The sequence below is a fragment of the Ursus americanus genome, chromosome 21 (assembly GCF_024610735.1).
Source record: "Ursus americanus isolate L20-20 chromosome 21, mUrsAme1.1.p, whole genome shotgun sequence".
Lineage (NCBI taxonomy): Eukaryota > Metazoa > Chordata > Mammalia > Carnivora > Ursidae > Ursus > Ursus americanus.
The window spans coordinates 46,287,148-46,303,801 of NC_142147.1; the positions used below are offsets into that span (position 1 = coordinate 46,287,148).

The following is a 16,654-nucleotide window of genomic DNA, read 5'->3' on the forward strand; positions in this document are numbered from 1 at the left end:
TATTAATTTTTATTTTTATTTTTTTTAGCGTAAACTCTATACCACACATGGGGCTCAAATTCATGACTCCAAGATCAAGAGTTGCATGCTCAGGGTGCCTGGGTGGCTCAGTTGGTTAAGAGTCTGTTTTTGGCTCAGGACATGGTCCCTGGGTCCTGTGATGGAGCCCCACATCCGGCTCCCAGCTCAGTGGGGAGTCTCCTTCTCCCTCTCCCTCTGCCCTTTTCCCCACCTGTGCTCTCTCTCTCTCTCTCACTTTCTCTCTCTCTCCCTTGCTCTTACTCTCTCAAGTAAATAAATAAAATCTTTTTTTTAAAAGACTTTATTCATTCATTTGACAGAGAGAGAGATAGCCAGTGAGAGAGGGAACACAGGCCGGGGAAGTGGGAGAGGAAGAAGCAGGCTCCCAGTGGAGGAGGCCGATGTGGGGCTCGATCCGAGGACCCTGGGATCATGCCCTGAGCCGAAGGCAGACGCCCAACAACTGAGCCACCCAGGCGCCCCAATAAATAAAATCTAAAAAAAAAAAAGGGGGGTTGAACGATCGATTTACCGAGCCAGCCAGGTGCCCCTGGATGAATTTCTGCTAAGAGAAATGACCAATCACAAAAAAAGGGCCAAGGAGGGAATGAGTTCTCTTTATTCAGATCCTCTCAGATCATTCCCAGTGGGTCAAAGGTCAGGACACTTTACCTGGGAACCCCCACTTCCTGGGAGATGGGGGCCTTTGTCTTGGGTTCAGGGCAGACTGTGGGGGTCTCCAGAAATTGGGAGGGACCTGACCCTGGCTCCATGTCCCTAAATGTTCTCAGGGCTTAGAGGTCGTCCTCTGGCTCAGGCTGAGGCTCCTGACTCCACCTAGAGTCTGGGGTACAGGAGGGCCCCTGGAAGGAGCAGTTCCCAGGGGAAACTAAGAAGCCATTTCTGCTTTGTGGTTCATCTGGCCATAAATGTTTGTGTTGGGGTGTCGTAATTCCTGTAAAAGAAGAAGAGGACTCAGAGCCCCTGTAAACTCCTTGGAACATATCTGGATGACTTTCAGGTTCTAGGCCCACCTGAACTGCTCTCTGGGAGCCTGGCTGTGTCACAGGTTTCTGTCCCAGGCCAGTGCTTCCTCAAACTACCTCCTGTTCCCCCTTTGCTCTCCTGTTTCCTGAACGTGAAAGCACAGCCAGGGGCAGGCTGGGGGAAGATCTTCATCTACCATGGGCTTCGGGGACCAGAGCAGTCATTGCCCACACTCACCTGGTATATAGGAACGGCTGTGGTGGGGCTGGGCAGGGAGTCCTAAACAGGAGAGAATGGGTGTTGGTAGACGGAGAGGGAGGGTCATTTGTCTACAGGAGTGACCAGTTCTGCCTCTTGAACTGCCTTCTCCAAGCCCATTGATCCATACGCCAGTAGCCGACCACAGCCCACTGCACCCCCTGCCCCATTCCTGTTAGCCCAGGACCCCTAGTTGATGCTCCCAGCGCCCACCCTGCCCCTGGTGGACTCCAGGGTTCTCCTTTGGCCATCTCAGGGGAGCGGGGACTACTCAGGACATAGTGGGGGGTGGTCGTGCCCCTGAAGAGGGTCCAGTCCTGGCCAGAACATGGATTGCCTTGTCCTGGCACCTCTGGGGAAAGCAGGGTCTGCTCTGTGTTGCTGAATTGGTCAGTTGCCCTGTCTTGAGCCTGCACAGCCTGACCCCCCATGGAGAGAGAGGTGGAGGAGGCGGGCCTACCGGGAAAGTGGAACTGCTAGCTGGACCATGGCCTGGGAAAGAGACAGGTGTTAGCATCACGGCTGTGAAGAAGATTGGGCCCACCCTCCCAGGAGGGGACAGGCCCACAGCTCTCAGAGAACCAGGAAAGAAGGAGTACCTCCCGGGGTGGGGGAGCATTTTAGGGTCTAGTGAGGGTCAGGTATTGACCTATGAGCCAAATTCCAGGGTCAGGGAGTATAGCCAGTTGAGATCCCCAGTGTTAAAGCCCTAGAGAATGGGTCAGAGGCTCCAGGGGGTTGACTGCCAGGAGTGGACAATGTGGGGTAGAACTATGGGGCTCCCAGTCCACCCAGGCTGAAGAGATACTCACAGGGGGTGGATGCCGGGCCCCAGAGCTCTCGGAGATCACGCTGGCCACTGGACCTAGGAATGATGAGGCTTATGTGTGAGGGTACGGGGAGAGGTCACAGCTTTGGTATTAGAACAGGGGGCAAGCAGATCCTCATTCCAGGAAGGGGTTAGAGATGACCTCTCTCTACCAGCACTATTTAGCAGAGGAAGGGCCAAAGAGAGGGAATAAGGAAAGGCCTTGGGAGCCCAGAGGGGAAGACCCTCAGGATGATGGATGTCTAGGAGAAAGTGTCGTGAAAATGGATGAACGAACAAGGAAAGGAATCAAACATGAAGGACTGTCTGAGTGGAAGGTTCAAGGCTATAGCTGCGTGTGCAGGACACTTGGGGAGCCCTGGGTATGTTGGGTTCCTGAATATGTTGCCCCTGCTGTGGCCAGACCCTCCCCCACTCAGGCCAGTAGATGGTGAAATGCGACACTGGCCTGTCCTCCTCTCCATCTGCCTGGACAAGAGGCATAAAGGATATCCCAGGACCTCTACCAGGCCAAACCCAGGTTCTCTAGTCTCACATATCAGAGACTGTGGTTCCTGCATCTGCCATTTGAGGGATGACCCTATCTGCCCTGTCAAGCTCTTCCACTCTCCATTGTGAGACCTTGACCAGGACCCCCCTCAGATCCTGATGCTGTAAGTCCCCCTCACAGGGCATGTGGACTAAAAGAAACCACGGGAGATGTTGTTTACTGAGTTCTTAGTCCTGTCAGCACTGCTGTAGGTTTGCCAAGTGAACCAGGACAACACTATGGGGCTGTTTTCTAATTGTCCCTAATTTATAACCAAGGAAGCTGTGAAGGAAGCAACCCAGTCAGCAGCTGGTGAGGAAAGAGCCAGAGGGAATAAGAGGGAAAATTCAGGGGGTAGTTGGGAGGCCTGGAAGAGCCAGACCAGAGTCCAAGTTCAGGATGGGGTCCCCACCTGGCCGGAGGTCAGCTGTGGGACAGGATCAGTGTGTGGGAAATTCCATCATACCTTCCAGTCCTTGTGCGGAGCAGGAGACACCCCAGGGCCACTGTCAGTGCCAGTCCAACCAGGACCCCGACTGCAAAGCCAATGATGGACCACGCAGGGAGACCTATGGTCCTTCTTCCATCTGAATAAGAAGAAAAAGGTAAGGGAATGAATCCCAAGCCAAATCCGGGGAAGCCAGGAGGGACCGTGGGGGAAGGGCCTGGTTAGGGAGGAAGAAAGGCCATTGAGGTCTGCCTGGCATGTGTGTTGTCACCACAGTGTCCCATCTCCTCAGCACCTGAACCATTTCTGTTCCTCACAGTGAAACTGTGGACTTGCTTTAATCCTCACATTGTGCCCTCACCCCCAGGGGCAGCACCGGCATCATGTTCATTTTCCTCTCACATGATGCCTTTTCCCCTTGTCTTCTGTTCCATCATCATTGACGGTCTTAGGGGGATGCCCTTAACTGTCCCCTCAATGCTGATTAAAGAGAATAACATTAGTTGTCTGCCTTTGAGGTTGGCTGTGCGCCAGGCACGTGAGAAATACTTTACGCTTAGCTCTTCTGCTGCTTCCCTGCCCACAAGGGGGCCGGGTGTCATCCCCACTGTGCAAATGAGCATCCGAGTGTGTGAAGGACTTCAGTAAAGACCGAAGATCAGAGAGCTGGCACGTGATCAGACAACACTTAATCCCAATTCCCTGAGACATTACAGCTAGTAACAAAAACATTACTAACAAAAGAACAATAGCTGCTGAATTTCATTGAGCCTGAATCTGTGTATAACACTGTCTCAAGATTTCATCTCATGAATTCATATTAACAACCCTCACAACTGCCCTGAGATCCAGCTGTTCTTTCCAGTTTTAGAGATGAGGAAACTGAGGTTCGGGAGTTTGAGCATCTTGCCTGAGGTCCAACAGCTGGTACATATCAGAACCAAGACGCTAACAAGATTTGTCTAATTCTGGAGAATATTATCCACAGTGACCTAGAGGCTCTGAAGGAGGCTCCCACCTCCTGCAGGCCTGCATTCATTTCACACCCCCTGCCATGAAATAAAAGGGAGGAAGGGGGAGAGGTCGAGGGTCACTCACAGCTCACATCCAGCCTGATGTGGTCCCTTTTGCTGAAACTGACCAGGTTGGAGACCTCACACTCTAATTCCCTGGATCTTCCTTCCTGACAGGGTCTACAGTGAGGGTGCTGTTGTCCTGGGACAGAACCATTCTTTCCACGAGCTTTAGACTCTGGCCATTGAAGAACCAGTGGTTGGAGACCCCAGGATTATTTGTGGAGCAGGTCAGGACCATAGAGTCCTTATGTTCTGTGACTGTGGTGTTGTTGGCCTGGACAAAGGGCTGAGCCATTGGCTCTGTAGAGAAACACAGGAGGTGATGGAAGGAGAATGGGCCTGGGGACTGCAGCCACAACTTCCTCTGAGATGCCAGCCACTCCGAGGGTCCCAGCGAGCTCTGTAAAGGGGCCTGAGAGGATGGCCTTGCTGTCTGTAGAAGGCTGAGTGTCTCTGTTCAGGTGACGCTCTGTAAGGAGAGGGCTGTACCTCCCCCTCTGACCCTCTGTCATGTGTCTGCTCTGCCTGGACATCTCTGTAGTATCAGCACCAGGAACCTCTTAGCCCACGTGGCCAGCAGCCTCATTATCAGGAGGAATTCTTTCCCATGGACCTATGCGTGATTTTCTTGAACTTTTCTGACTCTAAAAGATCAGGCCTCGTTCCTTATATACCTTTCCACGTATGTTGGGGAAGGAAGATTCGCAGCCCCTCTATGTCTTTCAAGGCAGCTTCACGTAAAGTAGGGAAGGCATTTACACTGTTATAATTTACTAGGGAAGGAGAGCAGACCACCCATTCTTCATAAATTTAGGAATCATAGAGTTTTCAATCTACAGGATTTCTCAGTCTGAAGAAGACTTTTACTTCCAGATCTGTGGATTGAATCTCACGGTGAAAAACTTCTGTAGAGCGCTTACTGTATACAGAATACTGGAACCCTTACAAAAAGAAGGAAACTAATGCAACATAATAAAGACCTTTCATGAAACGCCCAGAGCTCGGATCATACTTCATGGTGAAACACTGAAAGCATTTCTTCTAAGATCAGGTAGAAGATAAACATGCCACTTTCACCACACGTATTCAACACAGTACAGAAGTCCAGTCCAAAATAATCAGGAGGAGAAAACACAGAATGCAATCAAATTGGAAAAGAATAAGTAAAATTATGTCTCTTTGCAGATGACATGAAATTATATGTACAAAACTCTAAAGAATCCAGAAAACAAATATTGAATTATTAAACAATTTCAACAAATGTACAGGCTACAAAATCAATATACAAAATCACAGTGCTGCTAACAGTAACAGTGAAGTACCCAAAAAAGAAATTAGGAAAACAATTCGATTCACAGTAACATTAAAAAGAAAAAAATACTTAGCAAACAATGAAATACTTAGGAATGAACTTAGTGAGTCAATAGACTGTATATGGAAATCTGTAGAACATTGCTGAAAGAAAGTACAGAGGGCACAAAGAAATGCAAAGACTTCCCATGTCCATAGATGGTGAGACCTAACATTGTTAAGATGACAGTGTTAGCCAAAGAGATCCACAGAGTCAATGTAATTCCTATCAAATTCCTTTTTTTAAGATTTTAAGTAATCTCTACACCCAATGTGGGGCTCAAACCAACAACCCCAAGATCAGGAGTCACATGCTCCACCGGTTGAGCCAGCCAGGTGCCTCCTGAACTAATACTTAAGGAAATATTTTTTATAGAAATACGAATTTCCAAAAATTCACACAGTTTCTCAGGGGCCTCAAATAGCCAAAAATATTTTGAGAAAGAACAAAGTCGGAGAACTCCTACTTCCTGACTGCAAAGCTACAGGACCGATACTAATAAGGATGTGGAATAAAGACAGACACAAAGACCAACGGAATAGAATAAGCACCCCAGAAACAAACCCTGGCACACGTAGTCCAAGGATTTTCAGGTAGGTTGTCAAGACCAATCAACGATGAAAAAGATCTACTCAATAGATGGTGTTGGAAACACTGGATATCCATGCAAATGAATGAAGTTGGACACGACCTTACTGTATGTACAAAAATTAACATAAATAGAGCAAACATCTAAATATATGAGTCAAAACTGTAAAAGTCTAAGAAGAAAACGTAAAGGAAAAACTTATTGAAACTGGAGTTCCCAATGATTACTTAGATGTGACAACCAAAGCAATGACAATAAAAGAAAAAATAGATGAATAGGATTGCATCAAAACGGAAACTTCTGTGCATCAAAAGACACAATCCAGAGAATGGTAGCACTGGTTATGGAATGAATAGGATATAGGGATGAAATGTATGGCATAGGAAATACAGTCAATGGTATTGTAATGGGGCTGCATGGGGACAGATTAGAGCTCCATTGTGTTGAATGGAACATAACATACAGAGTTGTCCAATCCCTACGTTGTACACCTGAAACTATGCCACATTGTGTGTCAACTAAAGTCCACTAACAAAGAAAATATGAGGGCAACCAACGGATTAGAAGGATACATTTGCAAACCATATCTGCTAAGAGATTAATATCCGGATTATATGAAGGACTTCTGCAATTCAAGAACAACAGAAATGAACTTGACACAGAGGATCCTTCTTCTTCCCCATTTCAAAGCCCCCTTTGACCCATGGGACGTTCTGGAGCTGAGAAAACCCCTCCCCACATTCCAGGCTGAACCCAAGGTCTGCCATGACATATCAGAGAGCAAGGGGAGGAAGGGTCTGCTGACATGTAATGGGTGAGTTCAGGGACACATTAGGTATTTGCTTGTGGAAAATATGTTCTTCTAGGCTCTTTTCTGAAAGCCAGACAGACCTTCACCACGACATCAGTTCAGACGCTCTAGGGATCCACTTACCAGAGACTGTGATAGTCTGGACTGTGGTCTTATTGAGGCGAGTGCCAGAGTTAGAGGCGATGCAGGTATAGGCTCCACTATCATTCGCAGTGAGGCTGGGGATAAAGAGCTCCTGTGTGAATGGCTGGGGACTCCCATTGCTAAGCCAAGAGTACCATGCGGGTGGGTTAGAGGCTGCGTGGCAGGAGAGCCTGAGGCTGGCCCCTGGACGGTAGTGAGAGTCTGAGGGGGAAATGGTGGGGGCGTCCGGGCCATCTGGAGCAAACAGAATAAAGCCACACGTGATGTAATCCGAGGGAAGGGGAAGCTCCTGGTCTGTATTAGGGCCACAGTGTCCCTCCGAGCTGGGTCTCAACCTTGAGAAACTCTCAACCAGAATCCACGTGTTTTCACTGAGCCTGGGTCTCAGACAGTCACCTGTGTCCCATCATAGGCTGGTGACCCTCTCAGGGAGGAGCAACCCATCCCCTCCTCATCTTGGCTTAGGCTGGGTCTGCCCACGTTTCCCTGGGATGAGAAGCCATGTCCGCCCTGGGGGTCCAGCTGAGAGTCATGGACTCGGACCCCAGAAGGATGAATGTGGCCTGGCCTCTGGCAGTGTGGATTTGGGCTGGCAGCGCGGGCCAGGTAGGAAGGGAAGTTACTCACAGAGAACATTCAGGGTGAATGGGTCACTACGACCGGCACTCGCTGGGTTCCGGGTCTCACACTCATAGGGTCCTGTGTCATTCCTTGTGACACGGTGTATAGTGAGAGTCCTGTTGTCCAGGGACAGCTCCAGCCTGGCGCTGGCCGGGAGGCTCTTACTGTTTACTGACCACAGGTAGCTTGTGCTCTGAGTCTGAGGTTCACACGTTAATACTACAGAATCCGCATTCTCCACGGGGTCGGGGTTGTTGCTTGTGATGTTGGGTTTGGGTAAATCCGCTGTGCAGACAAGAGAGAGAACATTACCCTGGATGGTACCTGTGATTCCTTCACAAGCATCTTGAATCAGAGTTGGCATCTCTCAGCTCTCAGCCAACCCGAGTCCTTCAAAGCATAAGGCAGGTCTGTGTATCTCAAGACAAACGCATGAGGATCTGAGTCTCCGAGAAAGTAAAGCCCCTGCTCTGTGTGTCTGATGCCACAGGCTTTCTCCAATGTCAATTACAGAGCAGCACTGGGTCGTGGAAGACACAGGACAGAGTCACAGAGGGCCCCAGACCTCTCCTGGCCCTTCCCTGACCTGACAGCCCAGCCTGGGGATGGGGTCTGAGCAGAAAGGACACCCGGGGACACCAGGAATAAGCCCCGAGGTCAGTTCAGTACTCAGCCCCAGGCCCTGCAGGGGGCAGCTCTGCCCCACTGTTTGATAATGAGTGACTTAGGCAGAGACCCCATCCATGGCAGGGCTGAGTCCAATGACCAAGCAGAGAGCGAGGGGATGAGCAGGAAGCAGGGGTGGTGAGGGACGAATGACCCATCATCTCTTCAGAGAGGCGTCCCGGTGCAGTGTCCTGGGACCTCTGGCCACACAGGCTCCCTGCCCACAGCTGGAGAGATACCCACACTGCTCACTCCTTCCCTCCTAAACAAAAGCAACTGAGTTTGTTACACATGGACCCTGGGCTGGTTTCAGGTGCAGAGTCGACAGGAGAAGGCAAGTCCTTTGCCTGACACGCAGTGGGACCAACAGCAACATATCAGGAATCAATCTGATCTCAAGTGCCACCCAGGGAGGTGAGAATCGCCACGTGAGGGGCAGCCAGGTCATTCTGCCTCTGATTGTTCATGCAGGTCACATGGTTGTCGAGCAAACACGGAGTGAGCCTCCATTTGCTCTCACTGCCCACAACTGCATCCCTCCCTCTCATGGAGGAGAGGACGGGGCTGTGTCTGCACACAGAACCCGGGGAACTCTGATCTGCTGTCATCAGTCTCGGTGACCCTGATTCAGTGACTGTGTCTACCTGTGCCTCAGTTTCCCCTTAATACAGTAGGAATAACGATAAATGATCTCTGCTTGCCATCCCTGTGAATTAACCTTTAAACGAACCCAAATCCCTGACCTCAATTTGGTCTGTAGCAGCTGGCCAATCAAATGACACCGTGTCTGCTCCTCTCCACAAGAGAAGACCCCGGGGCCTGATTCTTGGTGCAGGAGGAGCCCCCAGGAGCACTTCTCTGCTCTGTTCCTCCCTGGGGGCGCTGACCTTCCTCTGCATTCCCCCCAGTCACCCACAGCACTTGGCTAATAGATTGGGGACTTTTTACGTGTGTGCTGTCCATGCTGAATCTCAGGTGAAGGACCAGGCTCTGCCCTCCCCAGATGTGGCCTTGAGACTGAGCACTGGCTGCTGAGCAGCTCGGGCAGCCGGGAAGTGGTTGCTCCCAGTCAGCTCTGCCCGGGAGCCTAACCCCACCCTGGCACAGACCCCCCCAGGCTCACTAGGATCAGCAGCCCCAAGGCAGTGGTCTGGGCAGGGGCTTTCTGGGCTGAGCTCTGGGGAGGATCCCAGGGCCCCTCAGGCCTAGTCCTGACTGGGTCCTGCAGGGTCTTCCTCAGAGGATCCCAGAGTCTGGATCCCGAGAAAGGAATTCCGACCCTAGGAAATTTGTCTCCAGTGTGTGTGTCCCGCACTAAATGCTCAAACCCCTGCACAGGACATAATGCCGAGGGGGATGGAGGCCCCGTCCAGGCCTGTGAATCCCGTGTGTGTGACGTAGAATTCACCCCACCCAACACCAGAGGTGAGAGAGGAATTACTCACGGAATACGCGGATTTGTCCTGTTACATGTTCAATCTGAGCATTTTTTGTCACGGTTTGTAGGGTGTAGTATCCTGTGTCCTTTAGGGTGACTCTCTGGAACAGCAGGGACCCATTGGGGTATATTGTCTCTCTGCCGCTGTGTGCAGGCCCTGGGGTAGTTTCTTGTGTGTCTACTACATATGATAGAATTTGATGGCTGGTATTTGCAGTTTCTCCTCTGAACCAGTTACAGCCTAGAAGATCCCCAGGCAGACTGTGGGCTCGCAGAAGAACGTCCTTCCCTTCGGCAGCATCAGGCGGCACCGATTCCACAGTGAGTTGGGCAGTGGTGGGCGGGTTCCAGAAGGTTAAGAAAGAGACTAGGAGGGAAGAGAGAAAAATGGATCAGTGTTTGGACCTATGTGTTGGGAGGGAAAGCTGGGGCCCTGGACCCGGAGCAGGTCCTAATGCCCCATCCTTGGGGTGTGTGTGTGTGTGTGTGTGTGTGTGTGTGTGTGTGTGTGTGTGTCTCCTGCTGGTCAAGGTCAGGCATGACCACACTACTTCAGTGCTTCTGAACTTAATTTCCTCAGAGTCGAACACTCTTCCTCACATGTCTGTCGCTCACTCCCTTCCTGCCCTCGGATACCTGGTCACACTCAGGGTGTCCTGGGGAGAGACCTGCCCTGACCACCTCCTCTAAAGACCCTCTGTCTTCACGTTCTTTTTTTTTTTTTTAAAGATTTTATTTATTTATGTGACAGAGAGACAGCCAGAGAGAGAGGGAACACAGCAGGGGGAGTGGGAGATGAAGAAGCAGGCTCACAGCGGAGGAGCCCGATGTGGGACTCGATCCCGGTACGCCGGGATCACGCCCTGAGCCGAAGGCAGACGCCTTAACGACTGCGCTACCCAGGCACCCCTGTCTTCACGTTCTGACCTTTCCCTGCTCTGTTCCCTTCCTGGTGCTTGTCAGTACCTGACATCACATTCTAGATGTCTCTGCATGTCTGTCTTCCTCCCCACAGAAGTGAGCTCGGGGAGGGCAGGGACTCATCTGATCTGTGCTGTACCCCAGTGGTGGGGCAGGCTGCAGACACCCATGGCTGCACGAATGTGCCCCAGTGTCCTCTGCGTCTGGCGTTTATCTGTCAGGATCTAGGGGTTGGTGGGAAGGGGCTGGGATTAGGGTCCCTGGTTGTTGTTACCATAAGTTTCCCAAATTCAGTCCTCAGTGATGAGTAACTTGGGAAACAGCCCTTGGCTCACCACTTCCAGATCATGTGATTTTCCTGTTGCTGAGCCGGCTCCCCTGTCCTGCCCTGCTCCCCTGTCCCCTCTCAGAGCTCTGTCTTCCCAGGGAGACCCCACCCTGCCTGTCCTCCCATCCTCCCACTCCTTCCCAGGAATCATCCCTCTCACCTGCCAGCAGGATCTCCTGCCAGGGGAGATGTCCTCGTTGGGTAGGGGCCAAGGGGGACTCCATGGTGCCTGCTGCCCGCTCTGTCCCTCCCTCTGTGAGAACAGCTTTTGCTCCAGAAACGCTCAGTGGCACTACTGTCCTGTCCTGTCAGCTCTGCCTGTCTTCCTTTCTCTGTGCTGAGAGGCCTCTGGGGGCAGGAGTTCTGGGCAGGGGTCACGTGGGCGGGGGGCGGGGTCTCTGCCAGGTCCCCTTCCCCCCTTCCCCACCTGTTTCCCATGAATCCCTTGTCCTCTTCTTCCCCTTTCATTTCTGTCTACACTGCGGTTCCCTGGGAACTGCTGAGGCCTCTCCCTCTTCACCTGTGATTTCCCACCATATGCGAGAGTGCACACGCCCTTGTTTGGACAAGCACAAGCCTGTGGCATTGGGGTCCGGTGACCCCCACAGCTCAGGGGCACAGTGCAGGGTCAGCGCCCCCACAGCCCTCTCTCCTCCCCTGGTGGCTTTCCCTTCAGAGCAGGAGCCTGGGGGCTGCCTCAGGAACTCTTGTCTCAGGGATGTCACCCCTACTGTGCACTGGAGTCACCTGTGGAACTTTATCAAGACTGTGAACGCCCAGGTGACACCTAGAAATGCTGCTTCAGCAGATGCCCGTCCAGGCTGAGACCCCATGATGTGGGGTGGGGCCGCCTCTCCCTCTCCTGTGCCCACGGAGGGTCTGCAGATCCTGTGAAAATGCAGATTCTGACTCAGTAGGTGTGGTGTGGACCCCAGAGTCGGCCTCTAACAAGCTCCCAGGTGATTCTATTCTGGCCCAGGGAGCACACTGTGAATAGCCAGACTGATGGGACCCGGTTAACTTAGAGGATGACCCCTCTCTACTCCCAGTTGGCCTCTTCTGTGTCCTGGATTTGAGTCTGTGGGCACCACATGCAGATCCCCAGGGTCCCCAAATCCAGGGGATTATTCCAGAGAAGCCCAGCTGGGTACCAGTCTCCCCAGTGTTCTTACAGGCTCTGGGGGGTTGGATTGACTCCTGGCAACGACGTCCCCGAGATGACTCTGGGGGTGAGAAAGGAGCAGGCCGGGTGATGACTGGTGAGGGACCCAGGGTCCATCCCTTTGTGTCCCCAGCCCGGCCTCTGGTTTCAGGGCCAGAGACCCAGGACCAGGTGTCTCAGGAGCTAGTTCTCAGGCGGGAAGGGGGTTTACCTGCGTGTCCTGGGAAGAGAGGAGGTGGTGGGAGGACGGGTGGCTGGAGCTCCCAGGAAGGTTTTGAGGAGACCCTCCCTCTCTGTGTCTGTTGGCTGAACTGTGGCCCAGAGACCGTCCAGGTGCTTCTGAGCATCCTGGGAAGCCCGTGTCCTCTGCCTGGGGGACTTTCCTGTGGTCACCCTGTCTCCCCCGCAAGTGGTGCCAGGCAGGGAATGGGGAGCTGAACAGGGATCCCTGACAGATCAGGATGGTTCTAGGGCCCCAGAAGGAGCGCGCGGACAGAACAGGCACATGGGAGGGACCCAGAAGGTCTGCTGGAGAAAGGGATGGAAACCAGGCTTCCCCTCCACCTCCTTAGCCAAAGCCAGCTTCAGGGTTTTATGTCTTGTGTGCTGTCTGTATGTCCCTATGTCCCCCCTGGAGGCTATGCTGAGGGGCTGCCAGGGATGCTGACCAGTCTCCAAAGGATGTGAGGGTCCCTGAGCCCTGGGCAGAGGTGAGGGATTGGTCAGCCTGGGTCCTGGTCCTTGTGGGTCCCAGATGACCCGACTCCATCCTAGGGCAGCATGAGCCCAGGGAGAGGACAGGCACTGTCCAGAAGATTCCTGATCCTGTGTCAGGAGAACTGTCTTACCAGAGGGATGTGCTCCCTCAGCTGGGGCTCTATGTCCTGTAGATTTCAAAGAATGACCTAGTAGAGGTCTCTTGAGCTTTGGGGAAAAACCCAGCCTGGGGGACTGAGCACCACAATGCCTGTCTCCCCATCACAGAGGGCAGAGGGGACGCTTGATTGCATCCAAGTCATCTCTGTCCCTGTCTCTTCTCTGCTCTAGGTTTCCCCCAGGAACCAGGAGCTGGAGCAGCTGCACCCAGAGACTCAGCTGAGGGATCCCAGGGCTGTCTCTGTTTAAGGGGAGGAGATCCTCAGCCCCAGGGAAACACAGGCATATCTCGGTTCTCCTGTCCCGCCTGCTCAGGAAGTTTTTCTCATTCCCCAGGACTCCTTGGGCTGCTGAGAAATCTTCAGGGGGACACAGCAGCTGTCCCCACAGACCAGGGGCCTTCAGGGTGTCACCCCCTGATGTCTTTGGAGGTCAGGGTAGGGCTCTGAGCTCCCCTGGTCATAACTGCACCTGGGCTGGTGATCCAGAATCTGTACCAGGTCAGATCTCTGAGAGAAGAGGAAGGACACAGCTGCCCACCCAGGCCCTCTGGGGAGAGAAGACAGTCACAAGACAGAGATGGGAGAGGGTGTCCCTCTTTTGGGAATGAATGGGTGTCTGACCTCTAACTGTAGGAGGCCCTGTCCTCCGTCCTGAATCTAGGAGGGGGAAAGGCCTGACAGCCTTACAGGGACAGCCTTGGGCACGTGCTGGCCTCGTCCCATGCTGATGCCAGTGCCCTGGGTCTACAGGGAAGAGGCTCTGACCCCAGAATCACATGGTGAGGGACATTGTGTGGTTTCCCTCATCCATTTAACGAGTATTTACTGGGCATCTGTGATGTGTCAGGCCCTGGGCTGGGTCCTGGGAATCCATGGAGAACAGGACAGATGTGGGCCCTGGACTCGTGGGGTTTACCCTGTAACAGGGCCACAGGCACTCGGGAAATCGTGGCACTGAGGAGTCATTATAATCCAGAGCAGGGCCAGGAAGAGATATTTTTTGGTGCGTCTGGAGCATGTCAGGAGGTCTCACCTGATGGGGGGTCACATGGAGCCCTTCTGAGAATGTGACCTAATGGTGAGTGGACCTTTGCCCCTAGAAGGACAGAGGGTGTGGGGGGACGAGCTGCCCACAGAAGGACCAGTCTCAGTTGGCAGACGCCTGTCTGGCCGGAGGGGCTGACGGGGTCCAGTGTGGGGGCCTGGAGAGCCAGGAGGACTGTGACTGAGTGAGGCTGGGGAGGGTCAGACCCTGCTGGGCTGGTGGTGCGCTGGGGAAGCTCCAGGGCACGAAGCAGCTCTGCCGCCCTCTGGTGGACCGTGCAGGAAATGTGAAGAAAAAGTCTTTTTACCAACCTCACATTTTAAAAAATTTGTACTTTAAGTAATATTTCATATATGGACGTATAGTTTTTAACTACTTTATTGAGTTGTAGTTGATATATAAGAAATCCAACATATTGAAAGTATACAATTTAATAATTTTTGGCACACGCATGCAGAGAAGTCATTCATACCTGAAAATAATGAATGTGTCCCTTCTCAAAAATCTCCTCTCATGTCCTCTTTATTCCTCCTGTTCTATGCTTTTTCTTGCCCAACTGCTCCGGCTAAGACTCTCAGTACTATGCTGAATGGAAGTGGTGAGGATGAGCACCCTTGTCGTGTTTCTGATCCCAGTAGGGAAGCTTTCAGCCTTTCTCCACTGAGTATGGTGTTAGCTCTGGGCTTGCCAAATAGAGCTTTTATTCTGTTGAGGAGCAGCAAGTAGATAGTCTCCTAGGCTTGTAATTTCTGTATATCTGTGTCTTTGCCCACTGCGGAGAAAGGGGAGCACTCCTGCAGTCGGTGGGCATGTAAACCCGTGCAGCCATTCTGGAACACAGTAGGAAGGTTCCTCTGAAAGATTAAAAGTAGATCTACCCTCTGATCCAGCAACTGCCCTCCTGGGTATTTACCCAAAGGATACAAAAATACTAATTCAAAGGGATACACGCACCCCGGTGTTTTTAGCAGCATTATTTACAGTAAGCAAACTGTGGAAACAGCCCAAATGTCCATCAGTGGAGGAATGGATAAGGATGATGTAGTTTGGATGGAATATTACTAAGCCACAAAAAAGAATGAACTCTTGTCATTTGTAATGATATGGATGGAGCTCGAGTGTATTATACTAAGTGAAATAAGTCAGAGACAGAGAAATACCATATGATTTCACTCGCGTGGAATTTAAGAAACAAAGCAAATTAGAATAGTGGAAAAAGAGAGAGAGAGAGGCAAACAAAGAAACAGAGTCTTCACTATAGAGAACACACTGGTGGTTGCCAGGGGAAGTGGGGGGATTTGTGAGATAGGTGATGAGGATTAAGGAAGGCACTTGTGATTAGAACCTGGTACTAAATGGAAGTGTTGAACCATGTGTTGTATACTTAAAACTAATAGTAGAGTGCATGTTAACTAACTGGAATTTATTTTATTTTATTATTCTATTTTTAAGGGTTTTTTTTTTTTTAATTTTGCACAGAGAGAGAGCAAGGAAGCACAAACAGGGCGAGTGACAGAGGGAGAGGGAGAAGCAGATTCACTGATGAGCAGGGAGCACTTCCCTGGGCTCGATCTCAGGACTATGGAGCAGGACCTGAGTTAAAGGCAGACGCTTAACCGACTAGGCACCCAGGCACTATCTATATGATTTTTTGATTAATCGATTGAAAGTTATGGATATCCTAATGTTTCACCCTAACTACTTCAGCCTGAAACCTCATCAGAACCAGGATTTTCTCCTATATATCCCCAGTACGATGATCAAGCTCCCCCAATTTGATATTAGTACAACAATATAATCTAATACAAAGTCTGTATTCGCTTCCTATTACTGCTGTAACCAATTACCACAAAGACGGCGGCTTAGAAGCAACAGACATTTACCATCTTACAGTTCTGGAGGTCAGAAGTCCAACATGGGATTTACTGACTGTAATAGAGATATTGGCGGGGCCACATTCCTTTCTGGAAGTTCTAGGGGTGGATCAATCTTCTTGCCTTCTCCAGTTTCTGGAGTCTGCCCACACTCCTTGATGGTGGTCTCTTGGTGCTCAGCAGGGAGTGTGCTTGAGGATTCTGTCCCTCCCTCCCCCTCTCTCCTCTCCTCAATTGCAAGTGTGCCCCCTTCCCTCTCTCTCATATAAAAAAAAATCTTTTTGAAAAGAGGAATCTAACATTGATGCCACTAGATACCAGAAGTAGGAAAAAAGTACTGAAGAAATAATGGTCCAAGAAGCTGAGTGAATCCCGAGCATGATAAGCAGTCACGCTGAGACACATGGCAAACTTCTGCAAAATAAGGAGAAGAGGGAAAAAAAAAAAAAACCCAACCCTGAAAAGAAGCCAGAGAAACAACCCATTGCATATGAAGGAACACTGATTTAGTGACGGTAGGTCTGTATCTGACAGCATGGAGGCCAGAAGGAAGTGGCAGGTTTTTCAAGTCGACTACAAATCCTGTGTCTGGGAGAATGATCTTCAGGAGCAAAGGGGAACTAAGGACATTTTCTTTCTTTCTTTTTTTTTAAAGATTTTATTTATTTATGTGACAGA

At 51.2% G+C, this 16,654-nt stretch overlaps 1 protein-coding gene across 1 annotated transcript; it reads right to left on the bottom strand.

The window, feature by feature from the left end:
* Nucleotides 1-643: 643 nt before the first annotated feature.
* Nucleotides 644-11,336, bottom strand: LOC123778159 (cell adhesion molecule CEACAM6-like). The gene is made up of 10 exons (XM_087853381.1): nucleotides 11,178-11,336; nucleotides 9,776-10,135; nucleotides 7,671-7,949; nucleotides 7,004-7,277; nucleotides 4,171-4,265; nucleotides 3,091-3,211; nucleotides 2,079-2,131; nucleotides 1,691-1,758; nucleotides 1,246-1,287; nucleotides 644-976 (listed from the first exon to the last, which is right to left on the bottom strand). Exons 1-10 carry the CDS (start codon nucleotides 11,239-11,241, stop codon nucleotides 911-913), a joined length of 1,422 nt encoding a protein of 473 aa, XP_087709507.1. The 5' UTR covers nucleotides 11,242-11,336; the 3' UTR covers nucleotides 644-910.
* Between the last annotated feature and the right edge of the window lie 5,318 nt (nucleotides 11,337-16,654).